The following is a 27,631-nucleotide window of genomic DNA, read 5'->3' on the forward strand; positions in this document are numbered from 1 at the left end:
AAAGAAAACCTTAGACCAATATCCCTTATGAATATAGATGCAAAAATCATCCAAAAAATACTAACCCGGTTGAAACTTGTGTATATATTCAACTTAAAAGGTGACAGTGTCCTTATTTAGTGTCTGGCTGCCTTCTCATTGTCCAGATTGCTCTAATGCTGCCTGCCGCATGAAGAGAACTGTTGCAGGAAGGGGGACTCCTTCCAGGGCCAGCGAGTGGGCTCTTGTCTAACACTCAGAAATGTGTCTGAGGAGACACACGTGCTGACAAAGCAAGAGACTTTATTGGGAAGGGGCGCCCGGGCGGAGAGCAGGAGGGTAAGGGAACCCAGGAGAACTGCTCTGCCACGTGGCTCACAGTCTCGGGTTTTATGGTGATGGGGTTAGTTTCCGGGTTGTCTCTGGCCAATCATTCTGACTCAGGGTCCTTCCTGGTGGCCCGCGCATCTCTCAGCCAAGATGGATTCCAGCGAGGACGATTCTGGGAGGTTGGTAGGACATATGGGCTGGCATCTCCTCTCTCCTTTTGACCTTTCCTGAATTCTTCTGGTCGGTGGTGGCTTGTTAGTTCCGAGTTCCTTACCAGGACTTCCTGTTGTAAGAGAACTCATGCCAGTGGCTACTATGGTGCCTGGCCAGGGCGGGTGGGTTCAGTCAGTGGTTGCCCTCACAGAAATACAGGCCATCCTTCCTGGCTTTGCCACATCAACAGGCACTCTAGCCAGTCACACTTCCCCATCAGAAATGGGAATACTTCTCCCATAAATTGTCTGTGTGTGCTGACAAACTGGAACCCGAAGCAGTAGAATTAAGTAAATTACTGTTAAATTATTTAAGCGCCTCAGATGAGGCCACATAAGAGAGAAGGTGCTGGATTTAGATGAGGGAGGCAAAGCTTGAAGGGAGGGAACCAGCCCTGCCGTATTAACATAAGAAAGGGATGCTTTGAGTAAGTCAGTTTCTCTGGGAAGACCAACGATATTACTAGACTCTCGGCCTGTGGCGCTCAGCGTGGCCTAGCAATGAGCCTTGGCTTTGCCAGGCAGGGGCTAAGAGCACACACCGCAGACGCCCACCTAACCACACCAGCATTCTGTACTTCCCCTGAGATTGTGGAATGAGTTGGGAGCCCGCTTTTCCTCCCTGAGCAGCAGAACCGATGTTCACGCAATAGGACAGTGGAGGCAGAGATCCAATTACTGAGCTAATTAGCACCTTTGAGTGGTAAGCACCAAATTTACAGGAGGAAAGCACTGGAGATAAGCTCAAAATACCCAGTATGGTTGACAGTTGGCCTTCTTAGAGAGTCTGGTGGTGAGCCAGAGGCCCTGGGGGACACAGGCAGCATGGCTTAGTTACCGCTGATCAGAATTTAGCACTCTGCGTCCAAAGCCTTTTGCAAAGATAGTCTTCCAGTTAACATAGTTCTAGAAGGTGTTTTAATTCCGTAAGGAGTTTGGTAAATGACTTTCTTTTGTCTCAGTCCCACTTTAAAAATTGTTTATTCTGCTGCTGAAAATTCCATTTGTCCTAGGTCTTAAGGTGAAATTAAAATTCCATTTAGGGACTAACTATGCCTACATGGGATTCCAGCCTTCATTAGAAAGAATTCTGTTGTTTGCTTTATTTTCTGCCACCCTGGGTTTTTTATTTTCGGAGCCGATCTGAGGGTATTTGCAAGGAAAGTGAAGCAGTAATAGAACATTGTGCTGGGGTTAATGGCCTTTTTGAGCTGTAACAGAATATTCCTCCTTTCCAACACATCTGTAGAGTCTGTTTTACAAAACTCAAGTAGGATCCTGCCTAGATGGTTCTCAAATATCTGAGACATAGGAGGAAATGAGAATACTTTTTTTTTTCCTGAAGGCAAACTTTCTTATTTATTTAAAATACAGATGCATCTAAGCATCTTTTTAATCTGCTCTGATTCCCAAGAGACAAGTTCACGAAAGAAGTCTGCATTCTGAGGTTTCTTAAGCACCAAAAAGTGCTCTTCATTTAGTTAATCACTCGCAGTATGTCAACAATCACATTGAAATGTTATCTAGAAGCAGTCTCCTTTTTTCTTAGCAGGTATTATCAGAGAAGAACACTTCAGAAGCAGTATTATCTTTGACTATTCATTTATTTTGTCAACAAATGGAGTGACTGCTGCGTGCCAGATGTCAGCAAAATGGTACCTCACGGTCCTTAGGGTCTGATGTAAGAGGCAGATGTAATCAAATTATCATGTGAGAAATGGAATATTGCTGAGTATTTGGGTCTACTTTTCAAATTAATAAATGCAATATTCTTAAAAAAAAAAAAAGAAGAAATGGAATATTTCCTGCCATGTCAGTAAACAAAGGATGTCACAGTCATCAGCAGTTGATGGTGAGCTGGTGAGCCCCGAGGGAACTCAGGAGGGAAAAGAATACCTGCTATCTAGCAGCCATCACACTGCAGCCACTCCCTAAGGTGAGCCCTGGGGAAACTCAGGATGTGAAAACACAGGATACTGGCCGGAGAGAGCTGAGGTGCACGTCAAAGGAATGATTTCAGTGAGCCCAGACTCGTGCATCTGCCCATACACAGAGAAGTGCTAAATTCCTTAACTTGAGATATCTGGTTTTCTTTAATTAACAATAATCTTTTGATGTTCAGACTACCTGCCCTTTGTTGCAAAACTTCTATATATCCTGGCTACCCCCTCACCTCCTCGGAGCAGTTCTCTCAGGGTTACTTGAGATGCTGCCCTCCCTGGCTTGAATTCCTAGAAGTTCCCCCCAAATAAAACATAACTTTCAACTTTTAGGTTGTGAATATATATTTTTTTTAGTTGACACACACAAAGATGTGTATGATGTAGAGTGAAGCCTCCAGAGGCAGCCCACCTGGGTCCAGATCTCGGCTAGACCACTCACGTGCTCTGTGACTTTGGACATTTAATCCACGGTGCCTCAGGTTCTTGCTCTGTGAGAAGAGGTATATTAATAGCACCTAAGAAGGTGGTTGTGAAGATGTAATGAGTTAATACATGTAAAGTGCTTACATGAGTAAGTGCTACATAAATGTTTAACGGTCAGCTTTAGTAGTAATATTAACTGTGACACGTGCTCCAAAGGGGAGGTATGAAAGTGCACACGACACGTGAATCTCACCCACAGCAGGTGCCAGGAAGGCTTCCCTGAGAAGGTGATACTTGATGGGAAGGATTAGAGGAGTCAACAAGGAAAAGTGGGTGGAGCTGGAAAGGAAGTCCTCCAAATAGAGGACACAACAGGTGTAAAGGACGCAGGGGAGGGAGGGAGGGAGAAGGAGGTCAGGGCGTGTTGAAGGTGCGGAAAAAGAAGGCCGGGGTGGTTGGAGCACAGAAGGCAAAGGGCAGAGGGATGGCAAAGGCAGGGGCCAGGCATGGTAGAGATCGGACCCTCATTATGTTCAAGCTTGTATGGTTTAGCCATATGAAATTGCCATTTTTGCAGGTCATAAACGGTTGAATATCATAAGCTTCATGTGGTTGACGTCAGTTTCACATTTCATCCTTCAAAGGATGACGAGACCACCACTCAATGTCTGAAATAAGTCAAAGCTGGTCCGGCACGGTCCCTCCAAGCACAGCAGACTGTTGCACTTATAAAGGGTTTTCGGGACATGTGAAGGTCAAGGGCCGGTGAATTTGAGAGACATAAGTGGGCTGATACCCTCTGCAGGGCAGTCACTTGGGGAGTGACTGTTGACCCCTGAGAGGTCTGGACTGAGTCTGTGCCTCACCAGCTGACTTTCAGAAGCAAGGGGCCACCATGGGCTGGCTGGCTTGCTTACCAAAGCTGTAAGTTGAGGTGGGTTGTCATAACTGAAAAGATTTAAAACTGGTTCTGGCGGCCACTGGTTACCATGGCTACAGACAATCCGCCTTTTCCTAAGCTTGTGAGAGCTGTTTTTGTGGTTCAACCTAAGAAAGGCCTATAAGAATGGGCCCAACTCTTGAAAGCAAGTAGTGGAGACATAGACTACTAATCACGAATTTTCTGGAATCAGTTTGAAAAGAAAGATAGCTATGTGTGCACTGCTCTGAAGTTCTGAAGGTGAGGGACAGTCCATTGGCAGTTCAAATGCTCGCTTTTATTTTGTGGACCGGGTGCTCAAAACTGATAAGGATGAAGGCCAATCTCCCATATCCTAAGTGCTAGTCATCTCTTCCCTCTTTGTGTTATTTTTCCCTCCCTTCCAACCCCTCCTTCTTCCAACAGCCTTGTCAAAGCGGAGCCAACACCCTAATATGTGAGCTCCATCCCCCCTGCATTTCCCACTCACACAGCTGATTCTGTGAGCCAGCTCTCATTTGGAGGGATCTAATCAGGACCTCTTACCCTTTTGTGGCCCCCTTCTAGTACAAGGCGCATGGATAATTCCAACACAAGACTGGTGGTCCAGATTGAAAAGGATCCAGGTAAGAGGATATCTTCGTTCTCTCTTTTTGTTTATTTATTTTGCTGTGTAGATGGATTCCTTCAATCCAAAAAGGGGAATTAAGTACTCACTATGTTTTAATCATTGTGGGGACAATGCATGTCTTGGTAAATACGCTGACGGTAAAAATGAAACTGTGCAAATAGAACTGATCAAGTATCCTGATTTGGTTTAGAAATGCATTCCTCCATTATTTAGAAATGATTAGATATCTTTTCAGTACTGAATGACCCTGTTAAGACATTTTAGTTTGTGTATGCTAAACGTCGAATATAGACAATAAACCCTGGTATTAGTCGTCTGGCAAAATTTTTTTTTGAAAAATGTCAGTGTTATGATGTCCTTAAAGGCAAGCAATTCCAGGATCCAGGACCCAGAAGTCTTCAGAAACTTTGTACCACATTAAGCTATGGAAAGATTTACCTGCCAGAAAATTAACTTTTTTCTTCCTGTAATCTATTTCACTTTTAACCATTCGACCTCTTTTTTCCTCATATCAGTATGCAAATTTCAACTATTCTGTATTTTTATCCAACTCACTCTCTCTCTCCCTTGGGCCAAAAATGTTGTCTAGGAAGAATTGTATCATGCTTATTAGCTATGTTTGAATTGCATGTACATGATTAATTTGAAATCATAATTTGGAGCTTGAAAATACCTGAAGAGACAGGTTTATTTTTTGTTTAACTTTACGTCAGCCCAACTTTAAGGGGGCATGGGTTGGGGTATAAGTATGTCTAATGTGGATCTGTGGGACTCTGTAACTTTGCAGGGCCATTGATATTAGGCATATGGACAGTTTCATAAGTGCATTGCACCTTTAGTTGTTCATAATATTGTCTCATTTTAATCTAATTATACAGATGCGTGGTCAGTGTGTTCTAAGCTCTCCACTTTTAGTGGTTTAAATTCTTTTGTTTTATTCGAACATCAAACAGTTTGAACAATTAAGCAAAAGTTAATTCTCTCATTCAGGCCTTTCCTTTAAAAGTGCTAGAGACTCAAAGTAATCTCTAATTAGTGTCTCAGGATGCATTCTGGTTCATCATAGAAAACGAATATCATGGCAGGTCAGGAAGGCTTCATCTGCATAGAAAGTTAAGCATACTGATACTTTATTAGACAACATGACATGACTCAGCCCATAGGACAGTTCATTTCTTTCCATTAATCATGATTAGGTTATAAATGCACTAATTTCAATTCAGCTTTTAACTGGCATGAATGCCTAGCAATGATATCCATAGTTTGATAGTGTTATTTTGTAGATTTCTTAGCGGTGGATCAGTGCTCTTCCTTATGTGGATGCACTTGGGGCCACTCTGCACCTTCCTGCAGCTCCAGTCATGCTCTGGTTCTCAAGGGTACAGAGCAGGGAAGCTCCGTACAGATCTCTAGGCTTTATCTCGAACTTCCCTGAATCTCTGTCTCTACTCCAATAGCCAGCCTAGAAGGGGTCCTTGAGCTTTGCTTTAGGCCTTTTCTCTTTGGGGAAACTCTATGCTTCTCTGACTTTCCAGAGCCAGAATTTACTCCCCAAAGAAAAGATGCTGTTAACATAAAAGCACTGATGGCAAACTTTCCTCCTAGCCCCTCCCAGTACTTCTAACACCCCCAAGACCACAGACCAGGAGGACTTCCCAGTTTACCCATTCTTCTCAGAAAAGGTTCTATCCTTCATCGTGAGAGATCTGACAGGAAATAAAAGGAGTCTGGGCCCAGCAGGGAGATGACAAGAAATGCACTACAAAGCCCCAGTTTCACGCCCCTGAAACACACTAGCCTTCCACTGGGAAGCAGGGCGATCCGTCACTCCATCTCCTTTGCTGTATCCTTCCTCCTTCTTGGGGTCCTGATGCACCCGATTCGAATGGCTAAGGTTAAACAAACAAGCGACAGTTGACAGTACCGAGTCCTGGCAAGGATGCGGAACAGCTAGAATTCTCAGTCCCTGAGACGGGGCTGCAAAACAGTCCAGCCACTTTGGAGAACAGCAGTGCCACTCCTAGGGGTTGACTCAAGCGAAATGAAAACGTGTTCACATAAACTTCTGTTCATGAGTACTGTGAGTGGCTTTGCTCATCGTCACCAACACTGGAAACAACCCAGAGGTCCTTGAGCTGTTGAATGGATAAGCAAACTGTAGTAGCTGCATACAAAAGAAACAGAACAGACTGCTGCTGTATACCACAGTATGGGTGAAACACAAATGCATCATTCTAAGTGGTGGTTACGTGACTAGAGGCATATGTTAAGACTCATAGGATTGGACACTAGAAAGGGTGAATTTTACTCTCTATATATTATTCCTCAATAAGTCTGAGTTTGATATACATATATAACTTAACAATAAATTGCCTCAATATATAATAATTTATATCTATGTATATAATATATAAAATATAGGTTTGTATATAATATATATAGATTTGTGTATAATATATAATATTATATATAGATTTGTATATAATATATAATACTAGTAATGGTTATTAATATTGTTGAATGTATGTATACTGTTTATTTTCTGTATATAATATATAATACTAGCAATAATTATTTATATTGTAGAATATATATATGTATGTATATATATGTGTGTGTGTATACACACACACACACACACACACACATAGTTTATTATCTGTAAATTATATCTCAATGAAACCCTGGAGTTACTCGATGGGAATGTTCTCAGAGGCAAAATTTCTCTTAATGAAGCTGTATCATCTATGGTGTTATCTATTATTCAACAGATAGTTAGTGATTCTCTACTACGTGTTAGGAATTCTGCCAGTATTGGGATACAAAGAGAAGCATATTCAGTCTTCCTTCAGTGTTGGGTGCATTGGAGAAATCGAATGTTAATCAACTAACCATACATACACATACACACAAAATAACAGAAGTCAGATTCCAACTGTGACAAGCGCTTCAAAGCAGAGGGTCAGAGTCCTGACAGCCTGTAACAGGGGACTTGGCCTGGCGAGGTGGTCAGTGAAGGCTTCTCTGAGGTGGCCGTTGAGCAGAGGTCTGAAGAATCGTAGCGGTAATAAGCCAGAGAGGAACGGAAGGAAAACCCAGGCAGAAAGATCAGTCTCTGCAAAGGCCTGGGCTGGGCAGGGGCCTGTGAGTCACTCAACTGAGAGAAGTTCTGTGTTGCTGAGCGTGAAGGATGAGGAAGGGGTTAGTGGGAGGTGCAGATGGAGAGTGAAGTGGGGAGCAGACCGCACGGCGCCCCTGGTGTGACCGTACACGCTGGGTTGATCAGGGCTGTCCTAGCTTATTCCTATGAAGGATAACTTATGGGAGCCTATTATAGGCGATGTTATAAAGTCGTCTGTATCTTAAGAGCCCTGAGAAACCGCTTTGAATCATGGGCTGGGGGGTCCTGGATGGCACCTTCCCCTTTTCAGTCTGGAAAGCTTGTTCTGGCTGTGAGGTAGAGAATCGATGAGCGAGCAGGTCCCAGTGAAGATGTGTAGGTGAGTCACATGACCACTGTGGTCATCTACTTGAGAAATCATGGAGCTTGGAATAGGGTAGGGGTAATGGGAATGGAGAAAAGTAGGAAGGTGCAAAAAATACTTGAAGAAAGTAAAATTGAGAGGCTTGGGTGGGAAGGAGTGGGAAGAAAGATCCCTAGGTTGTGGCCGACTGGATGGTGGTGCCGTTGGCTGAGGTGGAGAGCGGAGGTGGGGACCTGACCTGGACCACTGCGGGGGGGGAAGCATCTGAAACATACAAGAGATGTTAGGTCCATGAGGAAGTAGACGGGTTGAGAGCCCAGGCCAGAGATCTCAGCTGGAGGTAGGAATTTGTCAGGTGTCTCATTTAGACGGGAACTCAATCCATTTGTGCAGATGACATTGACCAGGAAGAGTATAGCGGGAAGAAATAGGAGGGTGTCACCACCCTGACGGGCGAAGTGTCTGAAGATCTGATTCACCCCTAATCAAGTGACAGCTCCCTGTCTCCCAGGTCAAGCACGTTGGAGTCGGACTCACTGGGCATATTATTTCTCGTCCTGTCTTCAGGGAACGATGGCAACAACCTCAATTCCATCTTTTACGAACACTTGACAAGGGCCCTCCAGGAGTCCCTCTGTGGAGACCTCGTGCTTGGCCGATGGGGTAACTACAGCTCTGGCGATTGCTTTATATTGGCTTCAGATTACCTCAATGCTTTCGTTCACCTGATTGAAATCGGCAATGGCCTTGTCACCTTTCAACTTCGGGGACTGGAATTCCGAGGTAAGAATCTCTTTATTGTCGGAGTTGTCAGAAGTCAGTCATTTGAGTTAATTATCATGCGAAGCTTTAATAAGAAGTCACCCTTAAAAAGGAAGAATGGAATGCCTGTCCTACAGAATGAGAATTAGGGAACTTGCTATAATCACTTTGTTCCATGTATTTGGATATAACTAAACCCCAGTCATCTGAGGTAATAATAAGGTGAAACGTCTGGTGTAAACCTTCAGAGTAGCAAGTCAGGGTTTTGGTTTCGTTCCTTCTGGGAAAAACTCAGAAGCAATAAGAGGGTGTGGACCATATGGAACCTGGTTCCTTGGGTTACGAGTGTCATGGTCTATTGTGGGTGAGTCATTTAGTGTCTCTTAGCTTTTTTTTTTTTTATCATCTGTAAAATGATAATAATAAGAAGAATGGCTGCCTCATAAAGTCGTTGTGTGATTTAAATGAGATCACGTACATGCAGGCACTACATGAATGCTTACTGCCCTGTGGTTACTGAGTAGGCCTGAATCTTGGAAGTGTGACTCTGCTTTTTCCATGAATCAGACGCTGCAGTTGTGTCGTGATCACGCAGGGATCAGTATCACAGATGTACTCATGGGCCCGTCTCCTGGGTTCTTTGTTTATCCTTCATTCCTACACGCCTTTCTCCAGTACAACCCTCCCTCTGTGTCAGGCAATGTTCTAATGCTGGGGATGCAATGGGCACGTGACCTTGAGTGTTACCCTCATGACGTGGAAAATAAACAAGTAAACAAATGAGCAAAGCAGTCACAGCTTGCAGAGAAGGTATAAGGAGGTGAATAAGGGTCTGTGACCGAAATCACTGCAGAGGGTGAGGAGGTGGTACATGAGATGGGATCGTCAGGGCAGGATCCTGAGGAGAACAGGAAGAAGAATGTTCTAGGCCCAGAACTGGGAAGTGCTGGATGTCTGAGTCGGGAGCAACCGGGGAGGAATGACCTGACCAGAGAGGGTGGGAGGCCGGGTCATGGGGACCTCCTGGCCAGGGGGGGAAGGGCTGCATTTTTTTCTGTGCACAGTGGGGAGCCATGGAGGGTTCTGGAAAGGGGGATGACTGACCTGGTTTGCACTTGAAGAGCTCGTTCTGGTAGCCGTGCAGAGAGGATACCAGAGGGGACGAAAGCAGAAACGGGGGGACCACTTAGGAGTGTCCTGTCGTCACCCCAGCAGGGGAAGATGGCGGAGGCACAGACGTGTTAGGAGGCTTGGAGGCGGCTGGGCAGGCCCACGTGTTGGGGTGAGGGAAGGGGGGCGCGCAGCCTCTCCCCGCTTTCTAGGTCGAGTGCCGGGTGGACAGAGGTGCGTTTACTGAAACTGGGAAGCCTGGATGAGGGGCAACGCTTCCGGATTTGAGGATGCAATCAAGAGCTCCGTTTTGGATATTTTCAAATGCCCTTGATTCATCCAAGTGAATATGTCAGGTAGCTAGTTGGACGTATGAGTCTAATATTCACTTGGGAGACATTTATTCAGCACTGCTCGTATGTCAGGCACTGGCTTAGGTGCTTGGAGTACAGAAGTGAAGGCCCCGCCTTAAGGAGCTTGGAGCCTCGTCGCAAGGCAGACATGCGTTGGGCAATTACTGCTCTGCGAGGTGAGTGTTAAGGTGACACTGTACCTGGGATGCTTGGGGTCCAGAGAAGGGGCACTGGAATCAGCCTGGAGTCTGGTCGGCTCGACAGAGGAGGGGCTGCAGTTGAAACAGAGAGGAGGGAACCGCTGGTGTGATGACAAAGAGGCACGAAGGAGCCAGATGTGTTTTCCAGGTGTTTTGGGAAGAAGGGGTCACAGAAAATGCTAGAAAGGTAAACAGGAGTCAGGTCATGGCCATCCAGAGCCTCACAGTGACAAAAGGACACCTTTCACCCAAGAACAAATGGCCATTACGTCACTTTTTAACAACTATTACCTAAAGAGGATTCTTGTGCATCCTTAGAAATTCTAGGAATCTAATTTAGGGAGCTTATTTTGGAAAAGGTTTTTGGGCTGAGGGAGTAATGATCAGATTGTACAGAAAAGAGAGGCAATGTTTCCCTGGCATTTTGCACAAATGCCAGAAAATGCCACGAAAGGTGGTGGAAATTAAGTGTCTCTGGTGCAATAGTGCAATAGAATTGCCTATTTTGAGAGCTTTCTATTTTTCCCGGAATTCGAAGGAAGAACTTTTAAGGTTCGCTGAGTTAAATCTGAGTTATTGTTATAGCACAAGTTCTATGTGGCTTACAGCTTTTTTTGCAAACTTAACCCATCTTTGAATCGAAGGGCTCAAAGTTAATTAGATTCTAGAAGTCTGCAGTACGTGTCTGGCAGCTCCTCATCACCAACAGGGGTTCTTTTAAAAAAAAAAAATTTTATTGACGTATAGTTGATTTACAATGTTATGCTAATTTCTGCTGTACAGTAAAATGACTCAGTAATACACATATATACATTCTTTTTTACATTCTTTTCCATTATGGTTTATCCCAGGATATTGAATATAGTTCCCTGTGCTCTACAGGAGGACCTTGTTGTCCATCCATTCTAAATGTAATAGTTTGCATCTACTAACCCCAAACTCCCAGTCCCTCCCTCTCCCTCCCACCCTCCCCCTTGGCAACCACAAGTCTGTTCTCTATGTCTGTGAGTCTGTTTCTGTTTGATAGGTAAGTTCACTCGTGCCATATTTTAGATTCCACATGTAAGTGATATCATATGGTATTTGTCTTTCTGTCTGACTTACTTCACTTAGTGTGATAACCTCTAGTTGCATCCATGTCACTGCAAAAGGCATTATTTCATTCTTTTTGATGGCTGAGTAGTATTCCACTGTATCTATGTACCACACCTTCTTTATCCATTTATCTGTCGATGGACATTTAGGTTGTTTCCATGTCTTGGCTGCTGTGAATAGTGCTGCTGTGTACATTGGGGTGCTTAAATATTTTTGAATTATAGTTTTGTCCAGATACATGCTCAGGAGTGGGATTGCTGGATCATATGGTAGCTGTACTTTTAGTTTTTTAAGGAACCTCCATATAGTTTTCCATAGTGGCTGTACCAATTTATATTCCCACCAATAGAGTAGGGGTTTTTAATCTACCACAGTGAACGTTTTGGTCTCACCTCGTACGAATTGTTTTCTTTTTTGGCTTAACCATTCCTGTCTAGGGCTGGCTACCGGTCCTGGCCCCTTGGTGCCGCTCAGCCTCCAATGGGCGGAATGAGGCATCTTCACAGCTAGGTGGTCTCCGGGCTCCCAAGGGGGGGAACACAAACACTGCAAGGCCTCTTATGGCTCAGCCTCCAGGACAGGCACCAAGTCACCCCTACCGTCTTTCATCAGCCCCAGCCAATCCCAAATACAGCTCAGACTCAGGTGGTAGAAAAGGGGCCCTGTCACACTGCATGAGCCACTGGGGGCCAATCTTATAACAGCATACCAGACTCCAGAAACGTCACTGGGTGAAATATGGAAGGAAGCTGGGGACCACCATAGATGTGTTGGGCACAAGACAGAGGCAGTGATCGTGCAAAGTGATTGCCCAGGAATGAAGTCTTGAGAAAAAAAGCCTGCCCCGATACCCCTCACTCTTGTCCAATACCTTTTCCTTGGCCTAGTTCTACTGGAGTTTGGAACACAGGGCTATTGAGAGGTCATACACCTTGATGAAATCTAAAGTATGCTTTTGTTGCAGGAAGAAACCAGTTGACCTAAAAAGCCCGTTCTGTTTTCTATCTCTTTGCACCATCCAGTACCGTATTCCCAGGGAAGATCTTATCTTCTTTTTCCTCTTTGGGTATTTCTGCAAGATATATTTTTAGGACTTCACTTTTCTTTCCGTTTTCCCATTTTCCCAAATAGCAGGCTTTATTTTGGTCAAATTTTCACCTCCTTCAGCACAACCTGGGGCAGTCAAAATACAGATGCGTTAGACCTCTGTCCTGAAGCGTACCAAAGCCACCAGTGAACAGACGAGTTGCCCCCGGCACAAGTCAACTCTGACTCAGGAAACGAACAGTACACCCTAGAGGAAGCCTCCGCAAGGCCAGGGGGCAAGAAGGTCCGTCTGTCGTTCTCTCACTGAAAGGGATGCATTTGTATCCATAGGAATTTTTAGTTGCAAATGACAGAAATCACCTCTGGCTAACTGAAGCAGGAGAAGGGTTACTGGAAGCTATTACCCAGGGCACAGACTTGCTGAGATGGCTGGGGAAGCAGGCTTGGTGGCTCTCACACGAGAGCCTGAGCTCACACGGCAGCGCTGAGCCTGTGAAGGGGTGGCACGTCAGCTGGTGGACCCAGCACTGCCCTCACGTCACTGACATCATGATCCTGGACATTGGATGCTACTGCTGGTACCACTTCTGCCCCCAAAACAGGATGAATGGCCTCTGCCACGGCCTCCCTCCCAGAACGCTTTCCACACGAGCCCTGCTTCTTTGTGTCACTAGCTCATTCGTCCACATCTGGTGTGGGTGCGTCTGACGGATGAGATGCTGCGATCACACGCATGTGCTCTAGATGCAAAGGAGAGGAGGCCAAAGAGGGTCTTGACTTTTCAGTGCCTGTAGTAGGAGGTGACGACTCTCTCTCGCCGAGACTTGTAACATGGGTACATTGGTCGATGTCCTGCTGGTTGCTGGAATAGTTGAGTCCCAGGTCTCAGGGGCTGACACAGTAGAGGTTTGTTTTGCATTCACGTAGAGTCCAATCAGTGAGAGGAGGCGGTGGGGTGAGGGGTGGCTCCATTCCACGCTGCCAGGGATCTTGGCCAATAGAAGTTCCGCCTATTCCCTAGAGCACTGCTTTCGGGGTCACCCTGGGCTTCAGTGTCAAGCTGGCAGAGAGTGGAGGATTGCATGGAAGATCGTCATGGGCCAGTTCTGAACCTGGGATGCATCATTCGCTCTTAAATTCTGTTGTCCAGAACTGACACAACTATTGGGTTGGCCGAAAAGTTCGTTCGGGTATAACATCGTAGGGAAAAACCCGAACGAACTTTTCGGCCAACCCAATGTAAGAGAAATGTTGTCTAGCTGAGTACCCAGGAGAAAAAGTAAAAAGGTTCGGTGAACAGTTAGCTGGTCTCCGGCACTGTGGGTAGTTTCCAAACAGAATAGGGGTTTAGATCCTGGGTAGCCCAAAAGATTGATCAGGGTTCACGGCACATCCTATTTCCACTGGATGGTACTATCGTGAATGATTGATACAAGTTCAAATCAAGAATACAAGCGAAGCATCCACGTTCTTCTATTCTCCTCCTTTTGGCCCATGCATCCCAGAATAGAAATACAATTTTTTGTTGCTGAGCATGTAATGAAACAGGATTGTACTGCCGCTCTTGGGCTTATGAGTATCCCTTGCATTTACCCAACCAGAGAGCCTTGAAGGAAACCATTCAGGAGCTGGCACATGAATCACTGGCTTTAAATCTAAGTCAAGGAAATGGATAATGCACTTTAGAAGGTCCACAGTGTGAGGGGCACCAAGTTCAAGCCTTTGCAGAAGAAATGGAATCTGTTGGATTGGAAAACCCATTTAACCATCATCCGAGTAGGTGGGCACAGAAAGAAGGGAAAGTGAGAACTGATTATCTGTTCAGTCCATGTCTGTTCTCTGCTAGTCCCCCAGGTGACCTAGGTTGATGGTTTATTTCTCTAAAAGAGGAGAAACATGAATGAGGAGAACAGAACTGCCAGCAAGAGGAGTCAGGCAACTTGAATACTGTCTTTAGAAATGAAGACGAGAAGAACCGAGAATAGGAGCAAAACTCAGGGCATTGCAGGGAATCCTTTATGACCTACAAAGCACTCTCTCACCTGTGCAGGTGACCTCTGCCCTCAGAACGGCCATAATCCCAACACTTCCTCCCATTTAACTAATGGGGAAATCCAGGCTCCCGGAGATGAATTCTTATCCGAGGCTCACAGCTACTTAGTGGTAGAGTTGGGCAAACCCACACGACTCTCTTAACTTCTCTTTCTACCTGACCATTTCCTGTTTTTACATTCTTCCTTTCGGGTATTTGTTTGAAATTTGTACTATGGTGTTCATTTGGTTTACTAAACACTAAGTAACTGGGATATAATGCCTTCAATCACTTGTATAGCCTTGCAAACGTTCCATATCGTTTTCCCAGTTGCACAGAAAACTCCACTTTAGGTCAGGATGTTCAACTGGGCACACACGCGACTTGGCTTCTCAGAGTCTCAATTCCTTCATCAAAGCCTCGGTGTGAGTATAAGTCCTCTCCAGCTCTGACGGCGCATCAGTCCAGGAGATATAAAATACTTCCACCATGTCATCCATGGGGGACAGTTGGACTTCTCCCTGCTGGAGTTGGACATAATTTCCTCCCGGGGAATAGGTGTTGCTGGTAGACAGCCCAGTGCCTGGAGCCACGGCTGGTGTCAAGGGGCGATGTTAAGTAGCTGCTGGCTTCCTGCTGGCACAGGGTCGCCACAGGCAAGGCGGGCATGCCTAAGCGTTAGCCCACCAGCTGAGGATCGGATCGGGCGTCAGAAGCATTTCTGTGACGATGAAGCGGCGTGGAGGAATTTCAGGCCAAGGGAAGAGGAGGGCTTGCTGTGATGGCAGGTGATGGAATCCGAAGGGCTGGGAGGATGGAACCCGTGGTGGGGCGTTAAAGAAAAGGCGTGAGCACGGGAGGAGGATGGGGTAGGGAAGTAGTCCATCCCCAGCATGAAGAGCGCACTTGAGATCAGCGATCATGACTTTAAAAGAAGACCCGTTAAGATTGCTCGTATTTTTCTCTAAGCCACATCCAGCTTCATGGGTGCAGGTGTGGAGGGCAGAGGTGGAGTTAATCAGGGTTGGGGTTGAGCCAGATGAGTGTCGTGAAGGCAAGGACAAGGGTGTGATAGTGATTTTGATGCCTGGCCGTGGAATGTAAGCTGAGAAAGAAGGGGAGGGAGGGTGTGAGAGAGGTGGAAATACCACCTGGGGAGAAGACTTCCTGGATCTGGGGAGGGTACCAGGATGGTTGAAGTTGAAAGGGTAAAGGAAATGAGCTGGAAAGAGAGGAGGCAGTTGCTGGAGATTAGGAGGTTTGGAGCAGATATTTACAGAGGGGAAGCACTTTGGGGGAATCCGGGTCCAGGGTTACGGTCGTGGAAATGAGTGGCTGAGGTCGGGTGGAAGGTGAGATCATCGGAGGGTGGCGATCAGGCCAGGATGTCGGAAGGAGCATCTCGATGGATACTGAAGTCCCAAGAGTGATGGCAGGAGGTGTGTTGCAGAGTGACAGCGAGCCAGAGCCAACCCAACATCTTCACGGAAGGACTGGACGTAACCTAGAGGGGCTGTAGAGGATGTCAGCGAGAGAGGGTGGGGCAGGTCCAGTGTGTCCCCTGAAAGCATCAGCTGGAAGTACTCCTGGGAGGCGTGTTAAAAGCAGTCCGTCCCACTGGGGAGCACTGCAGACCCCCTGGGGAGCAGGGGGGGCCATCCTTCCAGCCGAGCGCCTAGAAGAGAGGGGAGGACGTTCAGAAAAGCTGGGAAATGTATCATGAGTCCCAGGGGGGCACAGAGAAAGAATTTCAAGGGTTTGTGGCCTCGGTGCGGATGAGGTGATGATTACGATGGGGTCAGAAAATGTAACTTCCAGAACGGTGTGGGAATTCGACTGCAGGGCTCCCTGCGCAAATGGCTTGAGCTGCAGTGAAACAATATTTTCTCATGGGACGATGAAGCGGATTCTGTCATCTGAGGCTGCGTCACGTGCGTGGAAAGTTTCGAGGCTGCTGAAATGAAATTTATTTATGCGTGTAGATATGTCTGCAGCCTTCGATATCCTTGTTAGTATAGGACTGCTACGTTTTTATCACAGTAAGATCTGTTTTCCAAAAATCATCTTAGGGGAGATCTTAGGAAATTATGTGTATTTATATATACAGACATATATATATATCACATATATTTATTTATTGTATTACATATAATAAATACATATATATTTAAGAGTCATTTGATAAAGTGGGTTTTTGGAACACTCAAGAAAAATGATATCAGATATGCATCGTGTTATGTGGACATTTACCTCTTCTATTATTTGTGCGACTACATTTTTTCTCTGGTGATTTATTCATCTCTCAGTATTTCCTTGCAATGAATGATACTGCATTTGTATATATTTTCTACGTTCCCAGGTGATCAAATATTTCCAGTTTTTGTTCATATCCTAGTTCAAACAAGAAAACATAACCAATGCAGATTACTCTGTCCTTTTATTTAAAACAAAGGGGCGGCGGTGAAAATGACGTTTGTTTTTAGGTGTTTGTATGTGTAGACTGTGAATCTTTGCTATCAGGACCAGATGCTCAGCCCGCGGCCACACATGGTGGGCAGTCAGTCAGTGTTTGTTGATAACAAAGCAATAAGTAATCACTTGACAACCAAAGCCAGTTTACTTTCAGTGTTCTCGCACAATTTGTACATTCAGCTTTTTACTCCTGCAGGCTATGAAAAATTGACTAAGCCAGGTTCTAACAGGCTGTGAGACCCTCGAAGGCTGGGTCTCCTGCCTCTCTCCCCGTGCACTGACGGTCTCATGGAGGGATGCCCGGTAAAGGATGGTTGAGGGAGGAAGGAGAGACAGTCCGAAGTTTCTTGAGCACCTATTATGTGCCAGGTACCATAGTAAGCCCTTTGCGTATATTATCAGAATATTCTTCATAAGCAGTCTATACAGCAAGTAGGTATTATCTCTCTTTCAGACATGACATAATTGGGTGAATGAGGTTTAGTAAGTTGCCCAAGGCTGCAAAGTCACCGGTGGTGGCAGAAGGGTAAACGCCTAGATGTGGCAGACTCCAAAGTCCATGACCTTTGTAGTAAACCCCTCTGCCTTGGAGGGAGGAAGGAAGGAAGGAAGAAAGAAGGGAGGGAGGGAGGGGTGGAGGGAGAGAGGAGGGAGGAGGGAAGGAAGGAAAGATAAATAAGGAGAGAATATGGGAAAAAGAACGAGTAACCATTTTTTGGCTGTTGAAATTCAGACATAAAACTTTCACCTGAATATGCTCCTAAGTGTTAATATGGCACCACCTCTTTTAGCAGCTCAGTTTCTTGAACTGCCAACTGCCTTAGGAAGCGTGAAAGCTGGTCGGCTCCTGCAGAAGGAACATGGAAAGCAGAGGCATAGTTAGTTATCAGGACGTAACTCCACATTACCATTGGGTCTGGAAAATATCCAAAAAAAAGGAGATATATGTTCCTGTCTGTGTGAAATGTTATCAGCCATTTCATAGTTAGGCTAACAGCCCATAATCACCAGCCTGCAGGGACATTTAAAAAATATCTGTGTAACCTAATCTTATCTAAAATTAATCCAACCCAAATGCTTATCCTAACTGGCTAATCCACGTAGAGCCTTAGCTCTCACTAATCTTGGAACTAGCTAGAATGCTGTCTTCTCTATGGCAACATCTAGGTCATTAGCAAGTCTTTACTTCTTTTGTCTACCTAACTTGAGGAAGCTGTTAAGTCCCTAGGTTCCAAACTTCACCCATGAAATAATAGGTTCTCCACTCAGAATTCCTCAACACATATTTTTCTTCATTTCAAATTGTGTGACATGTTAGTGAACAAGACAAAGCCCTGCTTGTCCAGATAGCAAGTCTGGGAAAGGAGAGGGGCTTTCCTGGCGAACATTAACAGAGTCTGCATACTTTAACTTTCAACACTCAAAAAAAGTTTGTGGGAGAAAAGCAAGATAACACAACTTTGAATTAAATATTAATCAGAAAGGGGCCAACTCAGGAAGGTTGAGTGCATTGGTTTTCTCATCTGGAAATGGAACAGGAATGGAGGGAAGCATATCATTCACAGATATCATTATTATGTATATTTCAACTTTTCTTATGCTTCACACCTGCCCAGTGTAAGTTTCCCTGTGCACTGCGTGATTTTGTTTATTTCATTTTCTCCTGTGGGCTGGTAGAAAAAAGTAAATTCGGGGAACTTTTGCTTGTAATTGGTCAAGGCTCATGAGACACTGTGTGATAAGGGGAACATACTGATTTTTAAATTCAAAAGACCAGACCCTTCTACTGGACAAGTTGCTTTTAAGACTCAGTGTCCTTATTTTTAGTAGAAAAAATTACGTCTGCATAACCAGGTTGATGTGTGCAATCAGTGAGATGCTATCTGAGAAGTCACTTTTTAAGTTGGTATGTGTCCCATAAATAGATGATGTATTGAAATAAAAATTCTCTGAGAAAAACTGTTATACCACATTCAAAAATCTATCCTGCCGAACAGGTCATGGAAGAAGTTGTATTCCTGTGGACAGATCTTAAAACAAATTGAGGCTCCTTGGGAGATAAAATTGTTATAATAAAAAACCTCTGCTATCTCGACAAAATCAAACATGCTATAAACTATTTTAACATACTTTTCCTCCACTGCACACTGAGCAAATACACTTCTCCTAGATTCTCAGTGTGACACTTAAAAGACACTTGGGTCGAATGTGGCCAAAGGAATGGAAATTGGGACTGGGAAGAAATTGTCCAGTAAAAGAATAAAAAACTAAACTCATTCAGTGTCTCGACAGGCCAACCCTGTTTCTTGTTTTAGTTCTGCTCTGTGACCATTTCTCCATCTTTAAGGTTAGATTAATTTAAAGGGGGTGATTATCAAATGGATGTTTAGCAATTAGCAAGTAGGAAGTGTAATGGGACAGCTTTACATATAAACAGACTATTGTTATAATAAGTATTTCTTTCCAGAAATTAAATCTGGTGATGTCTGGCAGATACAGGGCCATCTCCCAGGGCAGGTCGCTGGGGATAGATGACCTGCACGTTCCTGTAGGCTCATGTTCTAAGATTCCGTCCCAGAGAACTAGCGTGGGGTGGGGGAAGGGCTGAGAAAGACATCTCCATGACATTGAAGCTGCAGGAGAAATTTTGGGGAAAAAAATTCCACCGTGACCTTCTAGAAATGACAATCCTTCAAAAACTTTTAAACAGCTTTCTCTGACATTATTTCATTTGGTCACGAAATGGCCCTTGATCTAACCAACTAGCAAGAAGTAACGATAGAGTTCCAGCCTGAAGAAAAATGTTCTGGAAGTCCTCGTTATGACATGAATTACGTGTATTACGGTATTATGAGGGGCACTAAGAAGACTGCATCTCCAGCAAGCGCTCGCAGGGCTAAGCCCCGTCTCTCACATCTTGTGTTTCCAACATGCAACGCACGCTGGGCTGTGTGAGGTCCCAGTGTTCAGGGGAGTGAACTATTTTGTACTTAGCAATGTCTATATCTGATGGCCTCCTCCTTTTGTGGCCCTGAGCAATTCAGGAACGAGCTTACCTGTGGCCTCAGAAGGAAATACATTTTATTTAATAATAGTCCAACACACGTCCCAAAGTGTGTGTCTGTAAATCCCACCTGAGGCTTGAAAAGCATTGGCTTAACCGTATCTATGCCTACGTCTCTTCCACTTCATGAGCAGGGGCTGCTTGTACTTTCAGGATAATCTAAACTGCTCTCTGTCAGCCCCTCCTGGTGACCTCATTGCTTGGCATGCGGAAAACACCGGCCTGGCACATTGGGCTGAAGAAGGCCGTGGCCATTTGAAAACTCAGCTCAAATAAATCTCTAGTACAGTTATTTTAAACCATTATTAGTGGATAAAACTAAACATAACAATGTTGATGATATTTGGGGTTTTCTGTGGAATCCAGTTGCCAGGGTGTTTGGGACAACGCACATCAGATAAGGAGAAAAACTGTAGGGCTGGGAGGCCCCATCTTTAAAATACGTTGTGCATTTGGGCTTTAATGTGCCCGCCCTTGCTGGGAGGTTGTAAAGAAGCCGACATTCTTTGAGTGCAGCCTTGCTGCTTCAGGGGACCATTTTTAACGCATCCCTTTGAAGTCCCCATCACGTGATGGCGCCTCCTCTCCATCATTTCCTCTGACCTCTTGGTAAACAGCCTGGACCCTGGTCTCAGTCCCCAGCGCTTTTCACCTGAAATGGAACTGGGGGTGGCCGATTGCCCCATCTCCCGTCTCTCCTCTTTACTCCCCCAAGGCTGTAGGGGAAGGTTTCTTAAGTGCAACTTTCTTCCTGTTTCCTTGGGATTTAAAAACCCCTGTGGCCTACCTGTCACCTAGAGAATGAAGTTCAAATGTCTCCATAGGACTCAACTTCCTACTCCAGCCGGACTGCCTGAGGCTCCCTTCCCCGCTTCAGGGATCCTGGCCCAGGCTTCCCAGCCAGGAAGGCACCTCCCCGACTTTGGTTTGCCAGCCCTTCGTTTCTCACATGGCACAGACGTCCTCCTTTGGCCTCCCAGCTTTCCCAGGAGAATGTCACCTCTACCTCCAGCTTGGTGGACCGTTGAAGCAGGCGTGTCTACGCTAACCAGCCGCGCAGAATAGCTGCACTCCTGTGCTTGTCGGAGAGGACATTGAAATTCACTGCCCCTCAATGCACAGTGACCGTCAAAATTAGCTGGAGAGGGGACCTTCCCGGCGGTCCAGTGCTTAAGACTCCGTGCTCCCATTGCAGGGGGCGCAGGTTTGATCCCTGGTCTGGGAACTAAGATCCCGCATGCCGCACAGCGTGGCCAAAAAATTTTAAAAAATAAAAAATAAATAAAAAACTAGGTGGAGAGAAATGATCCCTATCAAGGATTTCCTGAAAGGTGTGAAGTTCTCCCAGTCCTCCTGCATCTCCACAATCTACCCTTGGGTGACACCAGACCTCTGGCAAACCACATACCTAAAGCTGAATTATTTTGGCCACCTATAGAAATGTTATTAATTGTACTTTGGCCATATTAGAACAGCTCTGGAACATCGTGATTGTACCTGCCATGCAATGCTGAGAAGGATGATGGTCACCATATTGTACAATGTTCTCTCTTATGAGGGTCCTGGGGGTGTCATCTCTCTGGTGTCTTAGCCAGAAGTAGCTATGATCCTTCCAAGCAATTATTTTGTTTTTGTCTTAAGGACACGAGACACTCCTCAAGTTATCTTTCTACATTGCTTGCTAGAAAGCCTGAGTGAAATCAGTGGCCCACCTTTAGCAAATATATAGGACATCATAGAATGAAGTGAAGGTCTCTTGACATCCTTCTGGCTTCATTATATTTTTCCTGTCCCCATTGTCACTTAAATTTTATCATTTGCTTTTGTACTGTGTATGCCTTTTTATTATTTATTTATTTATTTTATAAATTTATTATTTATTTATTTATTACTTTTGGCTGCGTTGGGTCTTCGTTGCTGCGCGCGGGCTTTCTCTAGTTGTGGCGAGCGGGGGCTGCTCTTCGTTGCGGTGCGCGGGCTTCTCATCGTGGTGGCTTCTCTTGTTGCGGAGCACGGGCTCTAGGCGCACGGGCTTCAGTAGTTGTGGCGTGCGGGCTCAGTAGTTGTGGCTCATGGGCTCTAGAGCGCAGGCTCAGTAGTTGTGACGCACAGGGCTTAGTTGCTCCGCGGCATGTGGGATCTTCCCGGACCAAGGCTTGAACCCGTGTCCCCTGCATTGGCAGGCGGATTCTTAACCACTGCACCACCAGGGAAGCCCCTGTGTCTGCCTTTTTAAATGGACTTCATTTCTTTTTGGAATTTAGTATGAATAAATAAGCCAGGCCTGGCCAGTCACTGGTAAGGATGCCCAGTGGTGCTTAAAGGGGGGCAGTCTTGCCCCTTCGGCAACAGGGAGAGGGAGGAGGAAAGGGTCAGGTAGCCAGGAGAGGGTTGCCTCGCATAGCCGCAATGGCTGCCTCACATTTTGGCTGCACTCTGGAAATTGATGCATATCCTGTGTGCAAAGTATCTGGGATCTACTAGACACACTGTCAGTTCAGACACTCAATTTTCACAGCTTTCATGAGGCACGCTCATCTATTAGGATGAAAAGACTCTAGGATACTCTTAAAATTCATTTTAAATATTTATTTATCTATTTATTTATTTGGCTGTATCAGGTCTTAGTTGCAGGACATGAGATCTTTGTTGTGGCACACAGGCTCTTCGTTGTGGCATACGGGCTTCTCTCTAGTTGTGGCGCACGGGCTCTCTAGTTGCGGCGCATGGGCTGAGTTGCCCTGTGACATGTGGGATCTTACTTCCCTGACCAGGGATCGAACCCACGTCCCCTGCATTGGAAGGCAGATTCTTAACCACTGGACCACCAGGGAAGTCCCTCAAAATTCATTTTAAAAATGGTTATTGAATGCCTTCTGTGTCCCATTGACTTAGGCCATGAGAACACAGCAACATGAAAGATGCCAAGAGTTCGGTTCCATGGAAACTCCAGAGACAGCCATCCGGGAAAGGTCACAGTGTAGGGGCAGCAGACCTCTGGTCTTCCCTTTGGAGGGAATGTGCTCTAAACCCAGGGAGCCTCTCTGAGAAGGATATGGGTCTGATTTGCATGTGAACAGCAAAATTAGTGCCTTTGCAGACATGGCTGGGTTTCATTATTTTCATATTCTTTTACAATGTGAACCCGACTATGAATCTTTTGTTCCTAAGAAAAGGCACCAAGACCTATCTGAACTGAGTATTTATTAAAAACCTCGGGCAGTTACAATGTCTCTACCCAGCCTAGCAGTCCTTCACAGCAAACCCCTTCCTCAACCGTCCTCTTATCAGTGTAGAAATGAGCCCCTGCTTCTCACAGAGGATGGTGCTAACTTATTTCCTTCAGGTGGTAGAAATCCAAATTCTGCATGATCTCATTTACTCATAAATACACACACACTCCTTCCAGTTTGATGTAAAACAAACAAACAAACAACGCTGGCGTCAGCCCAACACGATAAAATGCTTGACCTGGATGGAGAAAAAGGAAGGAGGGAAAAAAAAAACCCTCAAGGCATGTCATTTAAACAGTTTTGCTAATCTATTTGAGGTGAAGGTCCCCCTTTATGCTTCTCCTTTGTGAGATCTATTACTCCTTTCACTGGAAGAGCGTTTCTTCCCAAATCATATTATTAACTAGCAGTAAACCAGTGTTGTTTATTGTGCCATTGGGGTGGGATGAGACCTCCCCCACCCCTGGAGTCTAACGCCCGCAGTCCCGGGGTCCCAGTAGGTGGCTCAGTTAGGACGCAGTGGTGGTTCGTTACTCACTCTGGGTGCCCCAGAGCTTGCGATCTGAATTACTCACTGCTTGTGTTTCACCTGTGTATTTCTGTACATCTTTCCCAGAGGGAATAAGAGTTTTATATTACAGAATGAGCAAAGAGATCCCTGAAATGTTTAAAAAAGAGTGCTTTCAGCTAAGACCCAAAGCAATGAGGTCTTGGAGAGAGATGAATGGAATCCTAAGACCTGGGATCAGCTCTTCACCGTTTCACTTGATGTTACAGCAACCTACGTGCTCTCCCCTTCCTGGTCTTGACTCCTAGTTCATAGACTGTTACCCTAACAGTTCTGCGTGTACATTTTTATTTGAAGGTTGCAGTTTTTCATCTCTGATGTATTACGGTCATCTCAACGCATGGGTTCTATAGAGAGGCTTAGTTTAAGCATTGCCTTTCTTTATCTTCCTCCTGTAATGTAACAAGAGTCTGTTGCATGTGCTATGTATTTTCTCAATAGGGTGTCTGTTGCCTGTAATATAGTGATCTGGATAAGAATTCTTTCATTTGTTCATCCAGCTATTCCTTCGATCATTCCGCCAGCCACCTTGTTATCACCTACTAAGTACCAGGCATGGTGAATAATGAGATGGGATCCCAGGAAAAATGAATGGTGTGGAAGTGGATGTAGGGACAGGTTTCATGTTTGCATGAAGTTTCAAAAGACACGTAAAAGGATTCAGAGACTTTTTCTTTTGGCCAAGGCGGAGTAGCCAGTATTGGAATATCCTCCCTGCCACAAACAATGATAAAGCTGGAAAAAACATATTAATCAACTGTTTTCAGATATTGAACAATAGACAGTGCAAGGCTCTGATCATTGAAAGAGGGGAAGCATACAAAGTGAGCTCCCACAATTGTCCCTGCTTTCTTCCCAGAGGCACTTTCTTATCTGTAGTAACAGGGAGGTGGAGCCCGAAGAGAGCACAGTGGCCTTGTTTAGCTAGGGAGGTAGAATCAGAATTCTGGGCTGCTAAGTAGCTGGACTTTGTGGGTCAGAGTACTAGGCAGGAGTGAATTTCGCAGATAAGGAGCTACAGAAATCAGTATAGGGATCCCCTTTAGTGATTGGATGAATATTAACCTGCTTTTGTGTAGCAAGAGCGTGTATAATCAAGACCTGACAGAGAACAGTAACTGGTGAGGTGAGCTAAATAGAGATGACAGAGGCCATATTGTGCTGAGAGATGTAGACATTCCAATTAGCCAGTGGAGAGACCTGGCTGAACATCCCAGGAATTCAGCTGAGCTCCAGAAAGACCAAGCTTTAGGATTAAAGATATTCTCACCCTAGAATAAGGGCTACTGTAGACATTTCCAAACAAAGATTAAAAACAAGTTTCAAAAGGATCAATCTGACAAGCTGACGTGCAAATAAATTGACTCATTAACAGAACATAACTCTCTCTAAAGGAAGAAAAAAAAAAAACAGTCCAGACTGTCAATACATCAACAATAGCCAGCATATAATGAAAGTTTGTAGATATGTAAATAAGCAGAAAAAAAGTGACCCATAACCAGCAAAACAAAACAAAATAGAAACACACCCAAAGATGTTGGAGTTAACAGAAAAGAAGTTTCAAACAGATATTAATATGTTTAGGAATTCAAAGGAAAATTATCATAATGAATGAATTAATTGAGACTATCAATTGACAGGAAAAAAACCTGAAATTCTGGAAATGAATAAAACACAATGTCTGAAATGAAAACGTAGAGGATAGGCTTAACAGGAAAAAAAAGGATCAATGAACTTGAAGATAAGGCAATAGAAACCATTCAAACTGATGTGCAAATAATGAAAAAATTACAGAAAATAGAGATTCAGTGATGTGTGAGACAATATCAAGTATCCTAACATATGTATAAGTGGCATCCCAAAAGGAGAAGCAATAAATAGGGGCAGAAAAAATTGAAGAAATATTATTCAAAAATTTAAAAAATTTGATGAAAAATATCAATTCATAAATCCCAAGAGCTCAGCACACCTCAAGCAGGATAAACACAAAGAAAAGCAAACCTAAGTGCATGATCATCAAATAGCTGAAAATTAAAGAATAATTTTAAGAGTGTCTGAGATTTTTTATTGTCATTTTATCAGGACCGTGAGAAAAATTTAAAAACACATAATATACTGGGAAACAACTATGTGAGTTAATCACTAACATCTCATTAAAAAATAATGCAAGCCAGAAAATAATGCAATGATATTTTTTAATTGCTGGAAGGAAAATAAAACTGTCAACCCAGAATTCTACATCTAGGAAAATGAAGGCAAAATTTAAGTTTTTACAGTTAAAGAAAAGTTGACATAATCACCAGATAACCTGCACTGCAAGAAATATTGAAGGAAATTCTTTAAGCTGAAAGAAAATGATAGCAGATGGAAAATTGATTCTACATAAAAGAATGAAGATTGCCAGAAATGGTAAATATGTAAGCAAAGATTTTTTTTCTTTCTAAGCCTTTACAAAATTGATTGTTTAAAGCAAAATAATAACAAACTATTGTGGGGTTTAAATGTTAATATACATTAAAGTAAAATGCTTGACAACAATAACACAAAGGACATGAAGGATTAAACATACCATTGTAATAGTCCTACATTACAGGAAGAGTAGTATGAATTTTACCCATGTGATAGGGTAAAAATGCACATTATAATTCCTAGAGAAACTGCAAAAAATAAAACAGAGTTACAGCTAACTGATTTAAAAGCTGATACATAGTAAATTACTAAAAGTTATTCAGCACGCTCCCCCCGCCCCCAAATATCGGAAAGAATGCAAAGAAAAAAAAAAGGACAAATTAAAAAAACTGCAAGATGGTTGATTTATACCCAGTCATATAAATAATCACATTAATGTAAATGGACTAATCACTGTAATTAAAAGGTGGAGATTATCAAACTGATAAAAAAGCAAATCCTAACTATGTGCAGTTTACAAGAGATATGTTTTAAATACAAAGACATGGATAGATTAAAAGTAGAATGATAGAAAGTTTTTTTTTAAGATTTATTATTTTTTAATTCAATTTTATTTATTTTTGGCTCGTCGGCTCTTAGTTGCAGCACGCGGGATCTTTTGTTGGGGCATGCGGGCTCTTCATTGCGGAGTGCAGGCTTCTCTCTAGTTGTGGCATGCAGGTTTTTTTTCTCTAGTTGTGGCGCACAGGCTCCAGGGCACGTGGGCTCTAGTTGAGGTGCTCGAGCTCAGTAGTTGTGGCGCGTAGGCTTAGTTGCCCTGCGGCATGTGGGATCTCAGTTCCCCAACCAGGGATTGAACCCTCATCCCTTGCCTTGCAAGGTGAATTCTCTACCATTGGACCACCAGGGAAGTCCCAAAAGGACAGAAAGTTTTATCCCTTACAAACACTAATTATGAGAAAGCTAGAATAGCTGTATTAATATCAGATTCAAGACGAGGTATATTACCAAAATAAAGATATTTCGTAATGACTGAAGAGTCAATTCATCAAGAAGACAAAACAGTCCTAAATATGCATACACCTAATAACAGAACTGTAAGGAATAAAAACTGAGTAGGTGAGTTACAAAACAATTTACCTGAATGGAAATTTTAAACACAATATAAAAAATTGGTGGGCTACAACTAAAGCAATTCATAGAGAAAAACTTACATTTTTGGGCTTACTTTTTCCTTCTGTCAATAACTAAGGACTCAATTATCTTGAAAAAGATACAAACCACCACCACCACAACCAATAACAACTACTCCAGTTGATTGGCTGTCCTTCCTATCGTCTCTCTTATTTCTTTTCTTCTCTTCA

At 44.1% G+C, this 27,631-nt stretch overlaps 1 protein-coding gene across 4 annotated transcripts in view; it reads left to right on the forward strand.

Annotated features, from left to right (window-relative positions):
- Window positions 1–27,631, forward strand: part of PCNX2 (pecanex 2) — a 279,006-nt gene that overhangs the window by 212,680 nt on the left and 38,695 nt on the right. For all 4 annotated transcript variants that reach the window (XM_036828622.1, XM_036828623.1, XM_036828621.1 and 1 more), the window contains 2 exons: window positions 4,374–4,432; window positions 8,490–8,705. In XM_036828622.1, the coding sequence (XP_036684517.1) occupies window positions 4,374–4,432; window positions 8,490–8,705 (275 nt within the window). The remainder of the gene's footprint in view (window positions 1–4,373; window positions 4,433–8,489; window positions 8,706–27,631) is intronic.

The sequence above is a fragment of the Balaenoptera musculus genome, chromosome 16, assembly GCF_009873245.2.
Source record: "Balaenoptera musculus isolate JJ_BM4_2016_0621 chromosome 16, mBalMus1.pri.v3, whole genome shotgun sequence".
NCBI lineage: Eukaryota > Metazoa > Chordata > Mammalia > Artiodactyla > Balaenopteridae > Balaenoptera > Balaenoptera musculus.